The sequence below is a fragment of the Styela clava genome, chromosome 3 (assembly GCF_964204865.1).
Source record: "Styela clava chromosome 3, kaStyClav1.hap1.2, whole genome shotgun sequence".
Classification (NCBI taxonomy): Eukaryota; Metazoa; Chordata; class Ascidiacea; order Stolidobranchia; family Styelidae; genus Styela; species Styela clava.
In genome coordinates, this window is record NC_135252.1 from 12,996,349 (window position 1) to 13,022,007 (window position 25,659).

Genomic DNA, 25,659 nt, shown 5'->3' on the forward strand with positions numbered 1-25,659 from the left:
ATCTGTAACCTTCTAAAAATGTAATGGATACAAAATCGTACGAAATTTAATCTTAATCATAAAGTTAAGTTGGTACTGAAAATTTACAAAACCCTTTTTCGTTGACGATTATCTGGTTGTTGGATTAAAATTGATTATAGATGTGCGTTGGGTGTAATGCAAATATATATTAGTAAGTAATTCGATTGAAAATGAAACTATATTAAAAATGTGTGAAATACATTATTTTACGTTAAACTACGGCAAGGACCAGGCAAATGTATTCTTTTTGTATTGTCCAACTGTTCCAAGGCCTTCTGAACCTATAACTAGCGTTAGAATGAAAAAAACATGGATTGTGTAACAACTTTTCAGCAAAAGTTGCTTGGAAACAAAGTACTTGAACCGCAGTTTTGCCACATTCTACCGGTTTTGACTCTTTTAGTTGAAGTAGGTTCTTTTTAACATTATGTTAAAGAATGTCGCACGCATGCCAGATTATCATATGCCGTGGGCAAACTTAAATAATTTCTTACGTGGATTACTTGAATATGAGAACATGAACCGGTTTCACAAGACAAACTGCATGTTGCAATAGATTTACGACAAGTTGTTATTGATTTTAAATATGCTCATTATAAATATGTGACATTATCAACCCTACAATTTACAAGTACAGAAGTTTTGTCGATAGTTCTGAAACAGATATCAATAGATTTCACAAATAGCATGAAACTATTTAAAGTAATTTTCAGAAAAATAAAAAAAACAAGGAAGATTTGGAACATTTAATAAATGAGTGATGATAACATGATAAGCGTGATGCATAAGCGTTTAGTATCAATTTAGAAGCAAAATAAAATTTACCACGCTCTGTTCCAAATTTTATTTTTTTCTTTGATAAATGACAATTACCATGTTTTTTATTTACAACCTTTTTGATGTAGAATAAATACATGATACTTGAAAACATGACAATCAAATGTTTAATTTATAAAACATCACCGTTAATCAACCAATTTGTTCGTTAGATAGGTGAAAATTATTTAAAAGGTCGTGTATAATTAATGAAGTAATGCGAGTTTCTCCAAATTACAAATTTCTTTTTCTTTGAATTAGTTGAGGCAATAAATGTCATCATTCAAAATTAACGCTTGGAAATAACCACTTCTCGTTAAGCTGGTGTAGTATACCGACAGCTTCATTGAACGCGGAAAAAAGCGACTAGACAGCTTCGTGTATGCTGCTGATGCAATAAGCGGATAGAAAATAACCTGAATTACAACCAAAAAATGAAAAATATCTCAGAAACTTCGTATTAATGATTTTTGATGCTCTTTATATTCAATTATCGCGATAGGTAGATCATAGAATATAAAATAAAACAGACTGAGTATATTATTGTGGATTCCATTTTGTTCTATAACGCATGATGAACGGATTATACTCATTCAAATTTCATATTAAATTATCCTGATACCATTGCAGCCTATTTCGATTCCAAGTTTTATCTTTTCTGCATCTTGAAAAATATAAATCATATAAATCGAGTAATTTTTTTTTAAACAGTACGCAATCGGGACAAAGCGGAGCATGTTACATTTCATTCGTTATATACCAAGCAATTTTGGCATGTGAAATCGTAAACTAAAGATTACTAATATTGACTAAAAATTGAGAATATATTTTCAGATCATATATAAATATATATATAAGTTACGAAATGTATAAAGGACATACCGCTCATCGTAACAACCAATAGAAAGGGCCTAAGTGTTTAAGGTGGAAATACCATGATATCGTTAGCACTGCGGCTTGATGACAACGTTGCGAAACACGTATACGTGCATACGTAATTTATTTCGTAATGAAAATTTAACAATTAAAATATGTGAACAAATTTTTAATCCATGGTTGTAAACTCGACAAATACTAAAGAGATTTGCATAGACTTTTGTTCGTTTTTTCAAATACCAAGGTTACATATTAGTAAAATGAACATTATAAAATATAGAAATATAAAATGAGATTCTTAAAAGACCTTATTGTATGGTAATTATAAGAAGTAAAAAATTGATGTTTATTTCGTTACTGGTTTAGATGAAAGAAAATATATATCAAATGTTTATAAAAATTTTTATCGCATCGAACAAGTTTTTTTTGATATTGAAAACCATTTAGCCTGAGGTATGGAATATGCAGACACAGCGCATGATACGAACGTGACGTTGTCGTGTTCAACGGTGAAAAATAGACTAAATAAATTTGGGTAATAAAATGATATATATATCTTACAAAAAATGGTTTATCTTACCATTTTATACAAGTAAATAGATTCACGGTATTTGAATAATAATTTATAACAGCATGACAACATTTATCGCCATGATAGTGAATTTTGCGTAAATTTGTATATATTTTTAACAGCATGAAATGACCTAAAGCGTCATCGTTATCCGAACTGCGTTTTTCTTTATAATTTTTTTTGTCATCATTGACAGGATATAAAGTCTCCATCAAAGCTGTATTTCTATTCGTTCGTTTGAAAATCAAAAAGGATGAAGCTGTATTTATTGTTGTCCATTCTTCTGTTTTCCGGCATCGCCGTTTATGCACAAGGTAAGAGTCGTATTTTTTGACCAGATAAATGCCTAAAATTCAACTATTTTTCCTACAAGGATTGATATACAATTAAAAGTCCATGATGTATTGATAATACTGCAAACTATACGCGAAACGCGTGAAAATACGATATCTAATAAGATTTTTGAACTAGCTACATTTTATTAAGTAATTGTATGATATTAACTAATTGAAATTTGAAAATCAGCAAAAAAACAAACAAACTAGCAATCGTGTTAATAGTCTAACATTTTAGTTTGCATTTTATCACTCGTGAATCGCATTTCAGTTGTAGTAGTCTACATGCATAACGCTCGATTTGAAACAAACAAAGTTATATTTTACAGAAGGAGGAGAAGAAGAGGAAGCGGTAGTGGATGAAGGTGGCGAAGAGGTAGCGGTTGAAGGAGGCGAAGAGGTCGTTGAAGAAGAACAACCAACTCAGCAGCCCGCCCCAGCATCTAGTATTGCTTGCGTAGTGGGTGCAACAGTGGACGGCATTGGCAACGAGACACGTGAGGAATGTCCTGCCAGTGACGTAAGATTCATTGTGTTTGCGACATACCTAAAGTGTATTGTAGTTTTATGATATATATATATATATATATATATATATTATTCTACTCTTGTCCATTTATGTTCTATATCATTTTCAAGATATTCATCAACATGAAGCCTTAGCCTTACCAGTGAAGCAACACATTTTAGGCGGCGGAATGACGATATTTGGATAGCATAAAATGTACTTTTTCAAACTTGCAGACCAGTGATGTTTCATATAGCGTCCTAATATCAGACGCGAACTTCCAATTCTGAAGTTGCGAGTGGTCATGACAAACTAATATGCTTGTTCTAAAGTATAAACCAATGAAGCAAATAAGCTTTTGCAAATGAAGACGGTACTTCAACCATTTCTAATAATCATATTTTACTGTGAATTTATCAGCGTAAACTTGGAGGGGGCTGACTTCGATGACCGCATGGTCGTAAGCAAATAAGCTTTTGCAAATGAAGACGGTACTTCAACCATTTCTAATAATCATATTTTACTGTGAATTTATCAGCGTAAACTTGGAGGGGGATGACTTCGATGACCGCATGGTCGTATCGCTCCTTCCAGTCTATACCGAAAAAAGCGTACTTTTTTATAGCCATTATTTATTTATTATTACGACTGTTTTTTTCTGGTTGACGAAATAAATCTCTCTCTCTCTCTCTAGGACTAGGAAACAAAACGAAAAACTTATTTTTTAAAACAGACCTCTAAATTTTTTTTCTCATGTTTTAACATTTCGTATAATGGCTTTTTTTGATTCAACAGGATGTTTGTCAGACCAAGATTGAATTGAGGGACGGTCTAAAATTTGTTTACAAAGAGTGTAAAACAGCTCTATCTTGTAGAAACAACAGAAAACAAAATAAAAAGGAATGCTTATCAGAAGATGCTAGGAATAAGAGGGTATGTATACGATCTGCGGAGACGTGTTTGAGCTTAGACCTATCGAATGAACGAAGTGGATAATTAGATATACGACTAATAACGCGGGGCACCATCACCTTTCGAGTGTTCCCTTTTGCACAAGGAGATAGTTCACCCAGATCTTGGCGTCGTTCATCGAATATGAAGTTCCTAATTCACAGAAAATGATTAAGGTTTACCTCTAATGGAGCCAAAAAGCTGAAATCACCAATGATTGTAGCGACGATTAAAAATCTCACTTTTTGTTTAAGGTTCTGATCTGCGTCAAATGCTGTAGAACAGACGAATGCAACTCAAACGAGGACTTACCAGCTGGAGCATCTCTTCCGGTACTGGACGACGAAGAAGAAACATAATTTGCATTTTTGCTGTACTCCAAATAAAGTCACTAGAAATCATGATTGTGTCAAATGCATCGTATTTATAAAATACTTTTTAAGATTTGTCAATATAATTTGGAAGAGGCAAAATTTGTGTTATCGGAATATATTTGAACAAACTCAATATTCAAGTTGCAATAAATCTCAATATTTTCGGCGACATATCCCATTGCCTCGGATCTCTTTACAAGTGTGTAGCCATCCATTGTTTTGTATGACGTAATACAACGCTTCGAACACGGATGAAAGTGGCCACCGATATCTAACAATATCTTAAAGAGTTGCTCTACATACGTATTTCGCTGTGAATATTATACGAGCCATATAGGCGCGCAGTTTCATCTATCTTGTTTGGTTCATTTAGTGAAATGATTATTGATAGCAGACCAGAAAACGTCCGATTTTCAGTAAATCGTTCAAGAATAGACCAAAATGGTGTTGGCGAACTAATGAATCTATTTCTTAATACAAATGTAGCAAAATTGCATTTAAAAAAGTTTTGAAAATTTTAGGCTACGCCCATGATCTCTTAGACTTTTATACGAGAACCGGCTGAATTATAAACACTGAAGTCTGGAATGGGATATGAATGTTGGGTTCATGCCAGTCTCAACGTGGTTAGAATAACCGCCGATCGTTACAGGTCAAATCATCTAATTCTAAGGTATTATTTCCATACTGGAAATCGGATAACGGGCTGTGCTACACTATCCTATTTAATGGGTTTCTCTACCGATTGAATAAGGAAATCCTATGCTATATCGGCGGAATATTTTCCCACATCGAAACGTCTATTCAATCAGTTTTATATTCGAGAAACAGACCCCAATCATACAAGCCCATCGGGGACCGATGCGGTTATCTTGGAGTCACTATTATTCACACGCACTATAAACCAGACATTCACTGTTTCAATACTCATTTTACATACTCATCCCGGACATCTGTTGCTGTCTGTCTGACACACATCTGTTGCTGCCTATCTAAAATACTGGTTGATTAACAAGATAAAGTCATCAACTGATATCTCGCGCTAAAGCTTTTAGTCGATCAAAAAAAAATAATAAAAACAGTAAAATTTTCTGATGAGAATGGGGTGGTATACTATTAGGAAAATCATTAATCTTTGTTGGAGATAGATGAAAATAAGATGATTTGATAAATCATGACAATAACAGACTTCAGTGTGCTCACTTCTCAAGAGACGAAAAGAGCTAGAAGATTGGGTTGCATGAATACGCACAGGATAAAAGCAATTCATAGTGAAATGCAAGTCAAAAAAGTTGGATTGAATTTTGCACTGCCAACCTTTAAACTCACATACTTTAAGTTGAGAATATTCGCATAATTTGAGCTGATATTTAACTAACTGAAGCCTAAAAAACGTAAACTACTGCGCACACAAAAAATACTTGAATCTTTAAAATTGTGAAGCATATCAGAGTCTCCGACATACGTCCCTGACCATCACACCACGAAAAACATTGTTATGCAGAATGTTGACAAATGAATGCATTTCAATACATCCAACTTGATCTTTCACCATCTGCCACGTCCTCTGGAAAATCTTCCATATCCTCTACCACCTCGTGGACCACCACAAAATCCACCTCCACGAAATCCCCCAAAACCTCCGCCCCCACGTCCTCCATAAAAACCACCTCCCTGAAAATCAAACATTTGCAGGTGTTGTACTGAAACGTATTGAAACAATTCACACAAATCGAGAGAGAGTATTCTAAGAATTACCGTAATGAAGAAATATTGAATACACAATGATAGCATATGGTCAATCAGAAGAATAAAATTCTGGATTAGATTGTACCTACCCGTGGAGGACCACCATAAAACCCACGTCCACCTCTGAATCCTCTTCCACCACGAAATATCTTATGTGGTGCACCATCTGGCCGAAAACTGGAAAATTAATTAGAAAACTTAAACCAATGCACGATTATACCCCATAAGAATGCAGTTGGTGTTCTGATATTCAGATCTGGTGTTCGAAATGTTGTCCCAGGTTTGAACAAAGAATGAGTTGTTTAAAGCCACATATGCTGGAAACACTCATTTAATAATCGTTAATCGGCGTTCCATGATGAGCTTAATAGCATACCAGGGTTCCACATAGATAAAAAGGGTTGGAATGCACTGGTATATGGTTTGGATTTTCAATTTTTGAGACGGGCATATCTATCAAATGGTCAATTACTGGAGGGCTACTTAATGTTGTATTCCATTGTACAATATGGCAGGGCAATATGACACTTACCTGTGCAATGCCTCTTGCGGATCCACTTTACTTCCAGCTGCAGTTGCTTTTGATAATTCTCGAACAATATCCATCATTTCTGCTTCAGCTGGAGGAGGACTAGCGATGGACTCTGGTTCTGAAGTGGAACGAACTATTAATCCTTCAAGTGCTGTCCTTAAAGCAACGCAACTAGCAGCCGCATCCAATGGCATACGAAGACGAATCCTGACAAAATATTAAATATAAGAAATCCAGCTCATGTCACCTAAAGAGTTGATTATAAACATGACTAGGCGTTTGGCAATTTGCACTAAGTGATAGGAATCTGCTCGCTATCTGCAACCCTGATTACCTTGCGTCAGTTCCTGTGGGGCATAATTATGTAAAAGACAATTGCTGGACTTTTCGCCGCTGTAGGCTGGTTCACAAAACCTCTGGTCGGTTACGGCTTTCTCCACCATCAAGCCCATGCATCTGAAACATATAACTGGCCAACTAATCCCATACCCAGCAGTGACTGGTAACCAGACGAAATACGAGACAATATGGTTCGTCATATGATGAAGTCGTATTATGGGCTTCCCTCTTTGGCTAAAACTCCTATCCTATCATAAAAATGTTTTGGGCAATAGCATTGTCAATAGAAATTACTTATTTGGAATCCATTTTTTGCCCAAAACATGTGTATTATTACTTAAAACAATTTATATCGTTCTTTGAGATTGTCGAACCAGATTCGACTAGTGAACGAAGAAATTATTGAGTACCGGTAAGTAAAATATTTAAAACACAACAAAATCTCACCAATCATCTATTTTAACAAATTCTTCATGAGCAGTTACTTGACTTGAACTAAATATTAGAAGCTGTAATGGTGTCACCATCGTCATTTGTTTTGCACTCACTGCTCTAGTTCGAATCTAGGAACAAGGAAACTATAATAGTGATGTAGATGACTAGATGTAAAATTCTTCATTTGTAAGAAAACACTTGAGGTTGAGAAAATAGGATTTGTAGGGTCTCGAGAAAAAAATTGCTTTTTGAACAATTGAAATAGATAATGAATCAGTTGAAATATAATTTTGACACCTAACAAATGTCGGGGATCCAACTAAAAAATTGTATTCGCTATGCCTATAAAGATCAAAATATAAGAACACCAGTTACCTTTTCTCCAAAAACAAAGAAGGGAGATGGGAAAGTGCAATCTTTGTTTCCGAATGGACAATTGACTGATGATTTATGTATCAGAGCAGCTCTGGATTCACACAAAACCTGAAAAAATGGAACACAGTTTCGAATTTCAAATTTTACGCAAACTATTTTATTAAAATCAACTAATGAATACTGTTACATACCTTTCTCTTTTCTTTATGAATGCACACATTTGGATAAACACCAACACATAGAAGTGATATCACAATGTCCAGTTTCGTATCTTCACCATTAAAGTTAAAGAAATGATGTTGAAGACATTCTTCCGGAAAGCCCTGTGAGAATGCAGAAGAATTAGATAGAGAAGGTAGAGACAAAGTGTCATGTATCAAAACTAATAATTACAGAACAAGAAATTTAAAGGCTTCTTTCTCTCAGTAAGGCATTGGGAGTATTCCGGACAGGCTGTCAGATAGGTCATGGCTAAGTAAGTTAAATATATTTTTGCTACTCTTTGTCAGAAATTGCAACTTTTATAATTTAATACTTCGTTAATGAGAATATCTCTGAGTTGATTCTTAGCTTCTGATGTCATTCGAAGTGTTGTCATAGTAATTTGTTTTCTTTCACAAAAGTCTTTCTCTTGATCTTCTCCCCTCATACTGAACAAGATTACAACCAAAGTAAAAGAAAAGTAAATTGCATTTGGAGATGGAAAATCATACTGTGGAATACCAATATCAGTATGGCGACTTGAAGTTATGACCTAAATTTGTCGCATACTTGACTGGCCCTGGCTGTGCAAAATGTTAGGAACGGATTTCCATAACTGACATGGACAGGTGAGCGGGGAACATGGTCTTTTTTCCTCAAGATAAAAATCCTATGTTATTTGGTTGCACCACTCATAAACGTCGCTTACCCTTTCTGGCATATGATAATAATAAATTAATTAAATATATCAGTAAATTAAAACTCATCTTTTACCTTGCACTTTCCCATGCATTAAAGCAAGATAATAAAGCTACGTGATCGGAAAATCTTTCTCCAGCAAAGTCACGATGCTTCCAACTCAATCTTTTTCCTGTCATTTCAAATGGTTCAGGAAAACATGATGCAGCAGCTATGATGCACATTGCATCACCGACACTAAAAATACATATTTATATTGTCTGAAACCGAGGTATATATGCTTACAAGTCCCGACGCACAATTAGCAAGCATACTATCATATTTTTCGCTTATATTCCAGTGTTGTCACAATACTTGTGTCACAATACTTGTGTCACAAACTTGAAGCTCGTTTCAACAGTATCTTTTTATGTTTTTAACTTTCATTATATTCATTATTATCATAATGCTCACTAGCCTCGATTAAAGAGTATGTACTCTCACCTTATGTATTACCACAATGATAACAATCTCAAGCTTGAAGCGCAAATAGAGAGTATTACATTGTGATTTCCCATTTATGGCAGAGTGGCGCATCATCGTGCTAAGCGATAAAAATACGCTCGCCACCACACCTCTAATTGCCCTTCATGGGTTCGCAGGGACGAATCCTGTGGGTGACAATTATGTGCAAGTGGATTGCTGGACTCCATGTCACCTTGGGGTGGTCTACGAAACCGCTTGTCGGTTCAACTTCCTCCACCATTAAGACCATGCATCCAAAACAATGAACTGGCTAACTAGTCCCATACCCGACATGGACTGGTAACCGAACGAGAGGCCGTGGTTCGCAATATGAATATGAGCAGTTTTATCATTTATCCTCTCCCCTGGGGTAAATATGTAAATCCTATCGTACACAAAATAACATTGCTTATATAGTGTTTTTAGACCTTATTTAGGTTTTGGCAATTGCCCTGCGGGGCTTGTCTTGTTTATTGTAATCTTTCTGTACCATGGAGTAGTTTAAAATAAATTATCTTTCTATCTTATCTATTTTACCTAATCTAAAGGACAGAAAAAATAAAATTCCGACATACAAGAAATTGCATCCGAGTACAATCATCTTTCCAAGTCTTGGTTCCAGAGGTAATTTAGCAAGAATTCTACCAAGTGGAGTCAGCTCATCATTTTTATCTAAAGCATTTATTTCTCGAAGTAAATGTTCTGCTTCAATCACTGCATCCAATGGTGGTGGTTCAAGAGCCTGAATAATACAAAATACTAAATTTAAATAATGTAAAAGAATAGTAAATTGAATTCTTCTGTTAAAAGTCTGAAATTTTAAAACATTTCAGTAACTATTCCATTGTTAATATCGCATATTTGTGACTTTAATATGGGCAATTTTCATATTATTTTGTACAGCATCACGTTTCATCAATGTATGAAGTGTATCTGATTGAGTGATTGACCTCTAAAATGTGGGATTGGATGGTGCCGGTCTCTGGTATACTTGTCTGTATCATCATGCTATATATAGATATTGTGTTAGTGTACAGTGCTGATATAAATGGCAAGGATGATTCACCTTTGATAAAAATTCTCCAATACTTCCAAGTTGAAGTAGTTTTATACTCAAAGCAATTTCATGAAGTGGAGTTCTCAACATTTCAGGAGTGGAATGAGTATCAAGCCTAAAATAACAATTTCCCTGTTTTATTCCGCTAAGCAACATATTAGAAAATACAAAAACCTTGTCTTTATTAGTTTGATGATAAAAGTATGAAAATTCTAATCATTGATATTTCTTAGGAATTAATGAGTGCAAAATATTTGAGCAGATAACTAAACTATTCCATATACCACAACTCGTCACATATTCCCTATTTATAGTGGGAAGTTACATACTGCACTAGCCCAAATTACAAATAAGCAATTTACTTTTCATAACGAGGTCTACTGCACATGTAAAAGCAGAAACCAGGTCTAACACGACCAGCTCGTCCTTTTCTTTGTTCCATGTTGGACTGTGAGGCCCACACAGTGGCATAATTTGTCATGTTGTTGTGAGAAGTGAACATCTTCATTTTTACTCTGAAATCAAAAGATTTTAATTAAAAAATTCAATTTTTTGAGGTGTCTCGCACATTAATTCGGAAGGGGCTAAATACAATCTGTAGGTAAGATGTATGGGTATGGATTTACAGGTGGAGTTTGACTCGAGCCAGAGCTGTGAAGTGTAGAGTTTGTTGATAATAAAGTCAGGGTCGAATCCCAGAGCAGGGAGTCTGAGCAAAAAGTAGAAGCTGAAATTCGAAATTTCTAATAGTCCAGGCCCATCACTGAAAAAGCTTGGGAATGACCAAGTTTAAAGACAAAATTCTGATAATACTCTGGTAAAAACATACTTGCATGAATCAATCACATAGACAACATCATTGATTGTGATGCTCGTTTCCGCAATGTTAGTTGACAGAATTATCTGAAATATAAATTCCAAAATCATGAACATAAGAGTAAAGTTTTATGTTTTAGTAATGAAGGAAGATGTTGCCCCAATTCAATAATTATTCACCAAAAAAACTTGCGAACAGGTACGTAACAGCATTGACAAAATTTATTCACATTTTGATAATGTATAAAACAGTTGATTAAATTTTTGAAAATTCCGGTATATTTGATTTTTGGAATATCTTATTAATGAGACACTTTGTTGAACAAGTTCTTTTCTCTTATTCGAATTTGACATTGTATAAAACAGTTGATTCCATCTTCAAAAATTCCGATAAATTTGATCTTTGATAATATTCTATTAATAAGACACTTTATTGAACAACTTCTGTTCTCTTATTCGAATTTGACAATGTATGAAACAGTTGATTCCATCTTTAAAAATTCTGATATATTTGATCTTTGATAATATTCTATTAATAAGACACTTAATTGAACAAGTTCTGTTCTCTTACCTTTGTTACACCCTCCGGTACTGGCTCAAAAACTCTGTGTTGATCTTCCCTTGGTATTTGAGAATGTAATGGCAGTATTCTGTACTTTGGTCCACCTTAGGAATGATAAAAATTATATTGTTACTGTATGAATCAAGTTCATAATCACTTTTTCAATTTAGAATTTCAATTTAGATAGGGCCTCATATGAGATTATGAAATTATAAACAGCAGAGAAACAAAATACTACAAAGTCAGTCAGACAAGTGAATAAAACAACGCAGTGTACGAAAGTTGGTGAACCCAGTCATGGAAACTTTTGAATTTGACTTCGCTGATTCTCAAGAATCAAAAGACCTCGCTGACAAAAGACCTCGAAAGAAGACTTGAAGCAGCAGAAATGTGGTATATCAGACGAGTTATGAGAATATCGTGGATGGAAAAAAAGTCAAACGAAGAAGTAATGGAAAAGGCCGGGTACAAAAGATCCCTAATTAAAACCATCAGGAAAAGACAACTACAATTTTTTGGGCACATAAACAGAGCAAATGGGATAGAAAAGCAAATACTGTGTGGAAAGATTTGTGGTACCAAAAGTAGAGGAAGACAACGCACAAAACACACCGACAGTCTGAATAATTACGTAACGAAGAAAGAATCCTCCAACAATGAACTCATCAGGAGAACAAACAACAGATTGGAATGGAAGGCCATGATCGCCGATGTCTGTAACAGACCTGGTACATGGAGAAGAAGATTCTCAAGCATGATGTGTTATAATACGGAAGTGAAGTGAAACAGTTGATAAAATTTAAGACACTGTAAAGATTCGTAATCCAAATGAAAGAGACTAGGTGAAAGTTTCCCCAATTTTCACTCAATATTGATCTCTGACAGACCTGGTTCAGATGGATGAGTATATTCTGAATTGATATCTTATGTTATGAAGATACTCACTGAATACAGGATGATTTTCCAGATACTTCATTAACATGAATATAAGATTCCATCCAGGAAGAAATACAAGAACTGCACCAGGCACATTCAAACCTAAAAAGAAATAATATAAATTTTTATTATTGATACAAAGCAATAATATCAATGCTAAAAACAGCATATTTTGGCCGCAAATGTCACTATGAATGTTTCTCCAAGCATCGACTTCCTTGTTGACCTCGTGACATTTGCCAATCAGCAAGATGCAAAAAGTGACGTAATAATGCATCCGCTCAGACACTTTTCTCACTCAGGCAGATTTTCAAGTGTGGTCGTAAACAACGCCTCGTTTTCACATCCTTTTATACTATTCGTTAGTTTTCAGTTGTGTTGCGGACATTTAAATATAAATCAAAAAATTCAATGATCACTTTGTCTTCCTAGAAGTTTCAGTTTAATTGCAGTAATCAAAAATTAGTGTAGAAATAGCTGTGATAGACTAGGCTATAATTCTTTACTGGTACTTTTAAAAATCAGATTGTTAAATGCCATGAATCAGAATGATGATTCGAAATAAATATCCCATTTTACAGCGGCCCAACTCACGAAACTATTTTTAAAGTAAGCACCGAAAATTGTACAATCATGGTGAAGTATAGGACTTAATTTAACACTAACGACTACGAGGTCAGTATGAATAAATATATTTGAATATAACTTCAATATCTTGAAATACAGTGAAATTCAACATATTTAACAATAGATTTTGATTACCATACCTGCAATATACTTGAGTAATGCTTCAATTAATTCAAAACTTAATTCTTTCTCACTCAGTTGAGATAATGCATGTCGAGTTGCTTCAGAGTAATTATTGCTGATTTGCAGGTTGAGATTTTCCTAAAATATGAAGTTTCAGATAATAGATAAATAATCAATGAAAAATAATATTCAAATTTAAGGTATAATTACAAAAAAGCTTTGAAAACTATATAGAAATATGATTCTGTCAATTGATGCAAGAAAAGAAGCGATTTGAGTTTTGATCCGAAAAACAGCCATAGGCAGTAATTTCTATACAAATGGGATTATAGCTATAAAAATATTTATCATAAAAATTCATTTCCTTGACACTAAATTGACGAGAGCTTGCGGTCAACTAAGTACTGACAAAGCGGAGCAACACTTCATCGATAGGAAAGAGTTTGCATTAGACTAGAATGATCTTTAATAGAATAATGATGTTCGGTTGCACATTCGTCAAATATTTTATTCAAATAACTTCTGCAATTGTATATCACAGATCTTATAGCATGGTGAATATTTAAAGTATATACCTCTACTTCAGGGTGCGCAAGGTTTTTAAACCAGGGGCCAAATCATGTAAGTGTGACGTGAAAAGTTACATTTTATTAACAATATTTACAGTGTTACAAAAGCCTAATTGGAAAACAATGAGACTCGTGCCAAAACTGAATTTAATCGCAATCCCAACATTTTGAGCTATTTTGTTTAACTAAATATCGAAAATTTAGTTTTAGTTTGGTTGTGGCAGAATCAGGCGGGTCAGATTGAATTACTCAACGAGCCGGATTTGGCACATGGGCTGTGGTTTGCCCTTGTCAACTCTCCTTCCACTTACTTCATCATCGCCACCCATTCCAGTTTCATCATCATCGTCATTGTTGTTATTATTTTTACGATCTTTCCTTTTCCTATTCATTGGTGGAGGTGAGAATCCCAGCATTTGTACACAATCCTCAAGAAAATATTCTGAACATGAAAACGTTATTGAAGCATCATTGCAATAAAAGAAAGATCAATTCCTTTGGTCGCGTTACTGACCTTGGACAGGATGGGTACGTCCATGAACTTCAACTACTGGGCAATTGTTGAAATATTGACTGAATATGGTTGTATCAATTGTGGCTGACATCAATATAATACGAATCCCGGTAAATGTGGCAACAATATCACGAAGAACAACAAGAAGAAAATCAGTCTAAAATAGAATACGAGTCGTGATGAGGTATAGGCTATTATATAGCCTAAATGAATAGTTTGATCTGATTCTCAAATGAACGATTCTGGTCCATAACAATATTATATAATACATACCCTATGGTAACAGAATTTCAACAAGTAATACATCGAAAACTACAATCAATTCAAATAAAGAATTTAAACACTCAATTTTTAAAAAGTCTAAAATAACGATCCCGCCTCCAATAAGTTTGAAATAACACTTAAAATTCCAGGCTAATTGAAAGATGACTAAGAATCCAGCTCCAATAACAGCAAAAACAAGATGACTTCGACTATCACACTATCTTAGGACACAGCAAGCTTCTGGGTAACTGGATCTTATTAGCATGAGCTTGTACAAAAATTACAACGATTTTAACTCTGATAAAGAAGGAGGTTATAACATATATATGTATATAACATAGCTTACATTGATGTCACGTTCATGAATTTCATCAACTACAACATGGGATATTCCTCTTAAACCAGCAGTCAATTTTCTGAGCAGAACACCTGTAAACAAAGTTGTATGAATTCATATAGACTTCAATAAAGCATGAATCTATTTTCTAGTGAGATGAGCAAGTTGGTAATAATCATGTTGGCATTGCATAGGAGAGATGACAAGTCTAAATCCGGTACTCCCGAAGTATGCATACCAAGATGGCGAACACAGAAACATAGTATGTGTACCAGATTAGGGTTAGGCCATAATTTTCTTCATTTTAGTTCTATTACGAGTTCGGGGACTAGCCAAGTGACTCCCATAGTATTTGTACCTAAAGTTATGGCCTACCCCTAACCTGGTTGGTACACATTAACACATACTACGTTCCAGTGTCCGGTATCTTGGTAGCCATACTTCAGGAGTACTCCAAATCCTACGCCAATCATGGAATACTACATTGTAGATAGAGTAAACAGAGTGTCATTAAGTGTCTTTATAGTTGTAAAAAGACTTTATGGACACCCTGTATTATATCAAAATATGCAGAAAATAATCTCACCAACAGTACAAAACAGGATTCCAGCGTGAGGTCTTGGTAAAACAGAATCAAATCTGACACTGTATCCAACACTTTGACCAAGATCTTCCCCCCTTTCTGAAAACAAAGAAAAATAAACATACAGAGAAACTTACATCATAAATGATAGGATAGGATAGGATTTACATATTTATCCCGGGGGAGAGGAAAGCCGATAAGACGGCTTATCCATATGGCGAACCACGGCCTCTCGTCCGGTTACCATTCCAAGTCGGGTATGGGATTAGTTTTTACTGTATTGTTTGTTTTTCGGAAGCATGGACTTGGTGGTGGAGGAAGCCGTAACCGACCAGCGGTTACGTGAACCACCCAACGACGGCGAGGAGTCCAGCAATCCTCTCGCACATAACCATCCCTGCATGAGATTCGAACCTGCGAACCCACGCAGAGTAATTAGAGGTGCGGTGGCGAGCGTATTCCTAACGCTTAGCCCGTTGAGCCACACCGCCGCACCAGCATTTTGACTGCATTTTCATTTTGAAACTTCGTGAATTAGATATTTTGGGCATACATACCTGTTAGCACTGCTCAATTTGACATGTCTATTTAAGGATTTTAGACTCTACCTGCCTTTGATATGCACTTCTAACAGAATATATCCTATGATTGAATTATACAATGGAGACAAAAAAAATTGATACTCCCGTAAACTGAATGAAACTAATGAAATTTAAAAAGAATGGTAGTATCTAATATGAGTGGTATCTCCCAAACATTCTCGTTCAGTCAGTTATACTGATGACATCATTTTTCATTCCTGTCTTGAAGTAAAGTTCGACAAATACAACACTAGACAGGGGGGTATCAATAACAAAGTCAAGGGAGTGAATTCCAGCCAAATGGTAAAATGTCTCAAGATATGAAGAAACCAGTTTGGGTAACAACAATGTTTTAGTACATCTAGGCATTTCAATGGCTGAAACTTTGCTAAGAAAGTGCACATGAGCAAATTTTCTAAAAAGAATTCTATACAGTAGAAGGGCAATGAAAAGTGCTAGAAGACCTTCAGCAACTCTTTCAGCAACAGTAACAGCACTTATTCTTCTTGGTTGAGTCACAATAATATTACAATCTGATGCTCTATTTGATTCAATCAAAGATTCGAGAACATACTGAGGAACCTAGAACAGAATATTGATAAATCATTTTACCAAGAAATTAAAAGGAATAAATGAAATAGCATCAAAAAATGTCAAAAATTTGAATATTATAGTAGTGACAGTACACCACTGATGGTATTTGGTCAGCAAATCAGACACGTCTAGTTACAGAAGCGTACTAGTTCTGTTAAACGTAAACCTAACTTTTTCCCACACATGTGACTTGACTTTTTTTAGATTTTTCTCCAACCACGGAATACTGTTATCGTCACAATAACGAGTGTATATGTAACCCAAGACGCCAGAGCGCAACAGAAACCTTCTCATTTTTAGTTGTTACATATGGACATCATTTTGGCCATACTTGTTTGACTATAAAAATAGCTACCTGTGTAGTTTTACCAGAACCTGTCTGTCCTCTGATAATAATTACAGGATTTTTCTGTATCTTTTCTAATAATTCATCTCTGTATGAAAATATTGGTAAATCAGCACGTTCATTCATCATCTGGAAATATGTACAAAAAAATTGATTAGAAGTCAAGTAAATTGGTTCCAGCAACTGAAATCAAGATTCAGTAAATGTATAATAATTCAATTCCAAATGTGTGATTGATTTTTCAGATAATTTTCTCATTTTGTTAAATCATATTCGAGTCTGGTCAAATTATCGGATCAAGACAATGCAAGGAAGAAAAAGTGTAAAACTATTCATACACAAATGCCGCTCAGAGAACAGGCCTTTTAATAAAAAAACGAGAGTTGACACAGACATACTGCATTAATTTTGTATATAAAGAAAAAAAAAGGTATCTCCAGGAAAACGACGACAAGAACAATAGACATTGTCATGAAATGGACTAAAAACTTTTGTATGAGCATCACTTATAATTTTGGGATCACAAACTTGATAAAACATAAGTGAAATTGTCAACCAATAATATTATCACCACCACATTACCTTGTTCATCAGATTGTTTTTATCCAATGCATAATTGTATTCATTCAATAAGTCATGGCTAATTTGTTCAGAAGTCATCTGAAAAAGTAATAAAAAATGACAGAAACAAAGAAAGACTATGGTTTGAGGTTACTTATTGGTGTAGATACAATAGAAACTTATATCTGAGGCAAAATAGTTTGTTTCCTGCTAGAAGGTCTACTTCTATTGGGCATCGTAGAATTGTGGTTATTGAAGATTTGGACTTGAATTTTGTTTGCACTGTGACCAAGGTAAAAATCTTGTCGTGTTAAAACCCAATGTTCACCATATCACCAAGAGTATAATAAATTGGGTAGGCAATGCCCTGCCAAAGATTCCAGACCTTCTAGAAATAGTTATCAATATGTATCAGCAGCTGCTTATACAGCCTTATTGTGGTGAAGGCCTGAAAATGCCTTAGAAGAATGACAATTACCACATCTTATGTAATCAGTACTTAGAAAACAATCAAAATCTTAAACAATGCCACCACTTAAAATAAATGATATAGAATAAATGAGGTTTTATTTCCTGTAATACTTGTAAACATTTGTAAAGCAAAGGGCAAAATTCTTACATTAGCTAAAGGTCCTTCATCAATGTTACAACTTGTCCACGGATTCCAATTAGCTTGAGGTGGTGACCATGGAATCACTCCTGCTACAAGTTTCCGTTGAGACGGTGGAAAGAATATTTTTTTCTGAGGAATCAAACTGACTGGGTTCTGATTTGGATTAGCATTAGGTGGAGGAACAGCGGGTGCAATTTCCAAAGTAGCAAGAGATTCCTTCAAATGAGCAATAACTTGTGGATTCAGTGTTACATCATAGGGTTCGGCCTAAAACGGGAAAAATTAGATAGCAAAATGATGAATAAATAATATTGAAATTAAATTTTTTCAATACCAAAATTTATCAAGTGACTATTTTAAATACTTATGTAATCTTTATATATTTCTGCACAAATATTTATCATTCTGAAAAAAAAAACCTAAAATAATGCCCTAATAATACCTTACATCATATAATTGCAAGTTAAATTTGTATTTAAAATGGCCAACCGTCAGTTTATCCTACCAGCTGTAACAGATATCTACAGAAATAGTTGACCATACTATCCAGGGCATAAATGAAGCTAGGGGGTTGAGTGTAGCATGTATTGATTCAATGATTGATATTGAAGTCGGGGCCAGAGTCGTTCTTTTAAATTTCACTAGTTCAGCAATTTGAATTATTCAAAACAAAATTTAATTTTTTGGAAGGTGAGAGAGTAATTGAAATTTTCTTCAAAGATTTTGGTTGCAGACTTGCAGTCATAAGTCTTGTCAAGCAGGAATCTGAAGTCGTTTTGAAATCAGAATTTGAAGTTAGAATTGTATGTACATTTTCAACGACCTCATGGGAGTACACTTTATATATGTATTACTATTGGGTATGAGTTCAAATACCTCATCACTTTGTTTCTTCTTGGTTAAGCCAGTATAATTTTCAATAACACCAAGATGAAACAATTGTCGTACAAGAGATAAAGCTGCCGACTGTGATGCATTTTTTTTATTAGATCCATGTTCTCGAGCATGAAGAGCTGCAAATAACCAATGTTCACCTTTCAGTGAAAGATATAAGCAAACATATCACCAATTTCACAAACTTCAAATAATTTAAATTTAGTCGGCTTTGCTAAACCAAAAAGATTTCACAAGTAGGAAATAAATTGGAAATGAGTTTCAAATATTTCATAGTTATTAATTCAATACCATAAGGAATATTTCTCTTTATAAGTCACTTACTTCTTCCAATTTTTTTGACATAGATAGCCATCTCAGCAATAAAGCTCCTAAAAATACAAATAACTCGTTGGCAGGCAAAGAGATGGTGATATAATTAATAAAGAGTCTTTTGACCACTTTGATTTGAAAATCAAAATTTAGTGCAACCAATCTGAGTTTTCACCTTAAATTTTTGCGGCTCGATATGTCGTTGAAAGTTTTCAAATCGCTTATTTGAGTAGATATCATAAATTCGCAACATATTGTGCAATCTGTTCTGTGTTTCTAAACTACATTGTACTCACCCTTCAATAATCATGATCAAGTACAAATCCCGGGGCTAAGAAAATAGAAAGCAACAAGTTATTGCAACATCACAAAGCATAAAATAATATTTTCTGCTGCAGATAATAAATTACCATCGGCTCACAAATTATTACTAAGCGTAATATCTGTGAGCCATTGTGTCACTGAATATCACAAGTGCATTCCATTTTTCCCGTCTCATGAAATAAATGAACTTTATATTATTCATATTCATGGTAGCTTGTGAAGACAAGATTTGAAGGCACTACGGAATATATGTATCATAGAAGAATCGTAGAAGAATTCATTCGTACAATGATTATTTCCAAGTTAAAGTGTATTCTATCCTCCTCCAAATCAATTTTAGACAGCAGAAAATATTTTATGCTTTGTGATGTCACAATGTTGCTTTCTACAATCTCATACATAGTTCATGGTGAAATCGATCATCAAAGTCAGAAGCTCATAAATATCAGAAAAATGTTCATTTTAAATAATAATGAATATGGTTATCGAAATTTCCTAAACCAGAAATAGAAGATATGCATAAAAAGAAAGAAATTGCTAGAAGGAAGAGGAATTTAAAGTTTTCATTCTAAACAACAATCAAATTTAAGTAATAAAGTGGAATTGCTATTAACTTGACCCACTTGTTATGGTCAGGTCCAACTTGACTATACTTATAATCTGCAGAGATCTTTTCCTTTTGAAAAAATTCATTCAATCTTGATTTCGCATTGTCAATTGTCCAGTTTCCATGGAGACGAGAATTCATGTCAACTTCTTCTGATGCAAATGTCTAAGAAAGATAGAAATTTAAATAAAAAAAAGTGTCAGTGATTTGGTATTTACTACCTTTTGCATATTCAGTCCTGTTAATAATGATCACATTTGTGAAGTTGTTTATTGGATTTGAAGTCATATTTTTTAATGTCCTCGAAGTCATAGACACAATTTCGAATTCACTGGGGTCATAATCTTAGTGTTAACGGTGATAATTGAAGTCATATTTACGCTAGAAACTGTTATAAAGTTCTCAACAAACAAATGAAGAAGGTTTGAAAGAACACCAGAATTTTCTTTGTCATTGTTTTTTCAGAGTTAGGATCTGGAATGAAATTTCTTTCCCCCTGGATTTTTTTCATCCAAAGTCTGGTCTAAATTTTACCAAACTGGGATACAAAATCTGATTCTACAGGTTTTCATGAGTGTTGCAAAATGTACTTCCAGAATGTTTCCAGAAACTAATTATAACACTACAAAAACTTGCCAGATCCTAGGACAATCAAGGAAATACAGAGATAAAAATGAGATAACAATGTTCACGAAAACAAAACAGTTGTTTTACATATTTTCACAGAATCCAGCACCTTCAGGAGTTAATAAACTACCTCTTTCTCCTCCATCTCTTCCAATTTTCTTCTCTTATCATAATATTCATGCAATGCCCCACCTCTCTCAGAAGGGCCAGCACTTCCCATGCCATAACCTTGGAATCCAGAAGACATGAATTGGCTGTAAAGATGAAATCCTATCAGGTCAAATAGTTTTGAATCTACAAGATAGGGCTGAAATTTGACCATAAAGCCCATAATCTAATCATATCAAGAAAATTGAAGAACAAGACATTTGCCGTGGCAAAAAATGGGGAGGATTTATTCATACTTATGTCAGGAGAGGTCAATGATACAAATCAATCATAACTCGACTGTTTTTTCCCTTCAGACACTTATGGTATATTTGGATGGTGGAAGAAGATCAAATCAACCACAGATTAAGTAAACCACTCAATGATTGTGAAGAGTGTACCCATCCCTTCGCAAGAAATGATTCCCACAAAAATTTAAATATGTAGACCCATGCAGCATATTTTGCAGTTTGATGTGCCACCATTAAGTCAGATAAAACACTTCACATGTTGAAGTTGAGCGTGTCAATTTTAACATCCCAATGTGCTTACTCTGATGGTTGGTTTTGAGAAAAATCATCCTGCCTCTGCATTTCCTGTTTTAGTTGAAGGTGAGGAGGAAGAGAACCAGGAAGTGGTTGACCTCCTTCACTCATCATGCCAGTGCTGGAAAATTGGGATCCATTGTTTGGTGGCACCATAGGACCAGTGCGGACACCCTGGGGAAAATTAAACGATTTTAGTAAATTAGTTTATTCCTATCAAACTACAAATGGTTAATTTAACCAATTTAATTTTAAATAAATTTTTATTTTTGTACAACATGTACAGATTCGGCTTGAAGGTCCATGCCTACCTGTATCTTGGCACCAACAGTGGATATGATCCAATAGCAACTCTTAAATATTCCAGTAGTCGTGTCATGTTATCATTACATGTACAAGTAGTCCCCATCATATTTTCATGTGAAGTTATTTTTTCATGGCAATTTTTTAAAGAAATTAGCATTTTGTCATTTTTTTTAAACAAGTTCAAGATTTAGGTTCCAGCTAGTGACAAAAGATACTACTGTATAAATTTCAAATCTCGAATGGATATAATACAGGACAAAACATATAAGAGAAAAAACAAAATATCCTTGAATGATAATCATGTATTTATATAGATATAAATACGAACCGATTTTGGGGGTACTTCAGAAGGCTTCATTTTTCCAGCTCGAACAAGATAATTAACAAAATCCCAGGCAGCGTTTGCTTGGGCATCCTTCTTATTTGTTGAGTTTCCTATTCCAGCATAAGGTATTGTATCAACTCTGAGCTAAAAATAATAATAATAGTTGAACATAAATTAAGTTTGATACCTAAAGAATTATAAACTTTACTATATTTTCATATTATATGTCTAAAATAGTCAAATCCAATCAGTGAAGCAATTTACATATTACAGAAATGAAAAAAACACTCGAATATTCAAAGCAACTCAAGACTGCATGTCATTGGCAATATAAATAGTTTTTCCTTATTACCAAATTGGCTTTGTTAAAGTTAAATCATCATTAATGGAGCAAAATTTATCCCAATCCACTCATGTGGCAAATAATAAGTTTATTCATTTCACCACAAATGTAGTAAATGGCTTGACAGTTGACACTTCAGTTGAAAAATGCAATGAACGATATTCTCTGCTTACCTCACATTTAAATCTTGGTTTATACTTGTTGCCACCAGCTTGAACATCATAAACTGGAGTTAGCTTTTGTTTTCCAAGCCATGAATATACAAATGTCTTGACTTCAGTCATAATGAAAAAATGTCATACTACAGAGAGACCTTACGATATTCAACTAATAATATTAAAAGGTATTGACAAGATACTTGCAATATAGTTTTTATTTAGAAGAAACCTAGCTTTACATTTCAAAACCAATAAACACATTAAACTTCAATTTCAATTCGGAAAAATCAAGTAGCATCACCAAATTTGCATTAGAAACTTAATGAGATGTTACCTCACTAGGAACATTCGGACAATAGGTTTGGAGTGCATAATAAACGACAGTTAATGAAAGGTACAAAAATTGAAGACTTTTGCATAATGTTAGAATAGAAAAAATAAAAACAAGCATCAGCTTTATAAAACATATAATATACATTAATATATAGGTTTTTTAAGAAAGAATTGCCGAGTCTAAAATCATTTTATATAAAATTTGTGTCAGAAATGTAAGTTTTTTAAATAAATACTAGTTGATATTATACTCATACAACAATCTTATGTTCTAAAATTAAAATCAAATAAACATTAGAGATTAAGTATACGACAATCAAAATATTTAAAGTACCAAAGATCTCAAGCCAATTTTTTCCGTAAACAGTATTAAGGTAGGTATCCTGACCTGTACATTATAGATACTAATCTCCCTCAAAATAAATAGGAAGGTTTTTATTATCCTGATCTTTCGATAACTGTTTCAAGTCATTAGCTAATACAACAGGTAATCCATCAAAGAGTTGATCAACTTTCGAGTCAAATGTAGCAATAGAGGTATATTCACAATTTACCACCAAGTAACGGTGCAAGTAGTTCAAGCATATTTGCCTTAAATTCAAAAGAGGATTCACAATTTCAACGGAATGAAATCTTTGATGTTCTCCACTCCATTCAACAGGAAAGTAGATTTTCTCAAAGTTAGGAAGGAAAGTGAGTGGATGTCTGAAGAAAAAAAAAACATATACTCTTGAGTGGAGAGTGAATGCAGGAATATGAATAAATTTCTCAAGCAAAGAAGGAGATTAAATAATATTTAATCCTACTACAATACTAGACTATATTCAAAGAAATTAGTCTAATCAGAATTCAAATCAAAAATGTAGTTTTAACATTCAGATCGTCGAGAGTACCGTTCTTTCAGCAAAACTGATATTTTCACAATGGAAATCCAATTTGAAAATGAAGATAAAATTGAGAAATTGAAATATTTTGCCATAATCTCTCATCTGGCTGTGAGTTAAATGCAGAAAAGTGGTTCGTAAATTTAGAAATTACCGTAGGTTATACAATGATACAGTTCATGCATAATGTAGGTAATTGCTGAATTACCGTAACCATAATTAAAAATGAAGGTAAAAATACCGGCTAACAGATTAATGCCTGAAATCAATAATCGCAAATAATGTTTTCTAACATACTGACATACCGGTATATAGTAGGGTCATGAAGAATAATTAAATGCTAAACATGGAATAGAGTCATAGACTACAACTAACCCAACGCTGCAATGTACCACAAGACATTTCTGCATTTAGGTAGACTAGACACTGCTGTACAGCAGTACAGAGATGGGTTAAGTACGGTACCTTGAAACCTCACAAAATCTATTATTGCAGTATTGCATTACCAATCCATGCATCATCTTTCAGTCTCTGTATTAACAATTGCTAGATTGCAGATTATTCTTGCCACATTCTATGACAAGAATTTTACGAATTTAATGCATATTTTCCGAAATTACTCCAGTACCGGTACCGTACTCTCCACTCTGAACATCCATACCGTACCTGCAAATACTCTCATAAAAAACCCAAGGATGTGTCTTGAAAGTATCCATCAATATATAATCTCTTGGTTCTAATCTGTCTTTATACACAACATGATTTCCCTGAAAGTTGAGCCATTCAACAGAAACGTTCCTATCAGTTTTGTTAACAAATTTTGCAAAAGCAGGGTTTTGAGAATGTTGAGATCGTTGGCGTTGCTGCAACGGGAAATCGGACATAATGCATGAATTGACGACGAGGCACTTACAATAAAATCTAAATACTGAAATATACCGATACATACAGTTTAGTTCAACTCAACCGTCAACTTAATTCAGAAAATTAAACGCTGGCGAAGACAGCAGTATGAAAAATGTATTCGCAGCCATTCCAGAAATAGAAAGGACTAAAACCTACTAAGGCCTACTTGGACGTAGAACTGTAGAATGTGGTTAAAACAGGGAAGTCTTTCAAGTTAAAACATGGTTCCAAAAATGGTAAAGGTTTCTCGAATCACCAAATTGCTGGCTTGGCCTACACATTTATATGCAGGTTTTAAGTTGAAGCTGAAGGCGCCGGCTATGAGAATTGCGAGATTTTCAAATATACAAAATATGATAACCGATATCCATTTACTTATAAATATCAGTTATTTTTTTCCGATGCATGATAATGGACTTTGTTCGGCTAAAATTTGTGACCTCCGCCAGAGTCACTTTCAAAAAGTTCGTTCGTAGTTCCACCAGATTCGTCATGTCTTATTCAAGCGCTGCACAATACAATTTATTTACGCATTAGGATTGCTGTGGACATGGAGAAAACGGGAATAAAACTACGCTC

General features: G+C 34.2%; 2 protein-coding genes across 4 annotated transcripts; one reads left to right on the top strand and one right to left on the bottom strand.

Annotated features, from left to right (window-relative positions):
- The first annotated feature begins 2,465 nt into the window (after positions 1-2,465).
- On the top strand, positions 2,466-4,625 carry LOC120342551 (uncharacterized). Of its 2 annotated transcripts, none has more exons than XM_039411431.2 (4): positions 2,466-2,598; positions 2,949-3,139; positions 3,923-4,060; positions 4,333-4,625. In XM_039411431.2, the coding sequence occupies exons 1-4, from the start codon at positions 2,538-2,540 to the stop codon at positions 4,435-4,437; spliced, it is 495 nt and encodes a 164-aa protein (XP_039267365.2). In that variant the 5' UTR covers positions 2,466-2,537; the 3' UTR covers positions 4,438-4,625. The 2 variants fall into 2 exon arrangements, with proteins under 2 accessions (XP_039267365.2, XP_039267366.2); XM_039411432.2 differs by having other exon boundaries at positions 2,467-2,598; positions 2,952-3,139.
- An 857-nt stretch (positions 4,626-5,482) lies between these two features.
- LOC120342509 (ATP-dependent RNA helicase A protein-like) lies at positions 5,483-25,220 on the bottom strand. 2 transcript variants are annotated; one of them, XM_039411371.2, is made up of 31 exons: positions 24,841-25,220; positions 22,973-23,995; positions 22,460-22,600; positions 21,833-21,999; positions 21,264-21,387; positions 20,523-20,671; positions 19,588-19,634; positions 19,246-19,382; positions 18,376-18,636; positions 17,778-17,855; positions 17,205-17,324; positions 16,720-16,837; positions 15,678-15,773; positions 15,101-15,183; positions 14,491-14,647; positions 14,288-14,418; positions 13,425-13,545; positions 12,667-12,759; positions 11,731-11,825; positions 11,173-11,246; positions 10,706-10,858; positions 10,353-10,458; positions 9,862-10,028; positions 8,858-9,019; positions 8,418-8,532; positions 8,074-8,205; positions 7,883-7,990; positions 7,520-7,635; positions 6,734-6,940; positions 6,291-6,378; positions 5,483-6,126 (listed from the first exon to the last, which is right to left on the bottom strand). In XM_039411371.2, the coding sequence occupies exons 2-31, from the start codon at positions 23,081-23,083 to the stop codon at positions 6,001-6,003; spliced, it is 3,783 nt and encodes a 1,260-aa protein (XP_039267305.2). In that variant the 5' UTR covers positions 23,084-23,995; positions 24,841-25,220; the 3' UTR covers positions 5,483-6,000. The 2 variants fall into 2 exon arrangements, with proteins under 2 accessions (XP_039267305.2, XP_039267307.2); XM_039411373.2 differs by lacking the exons at positions 21,264-21,387; positions 21,833-21,999; positions 22,460-22,600; positions 22,973-23,995; positions 24,841-25,220 and adding an exon at positions 19,872-19,906 and having other exon boundaries at positions 20,523-20,664.
- Between the last annotated feature and the right edge of the window lie 439 nt (positions 25,221-25,659).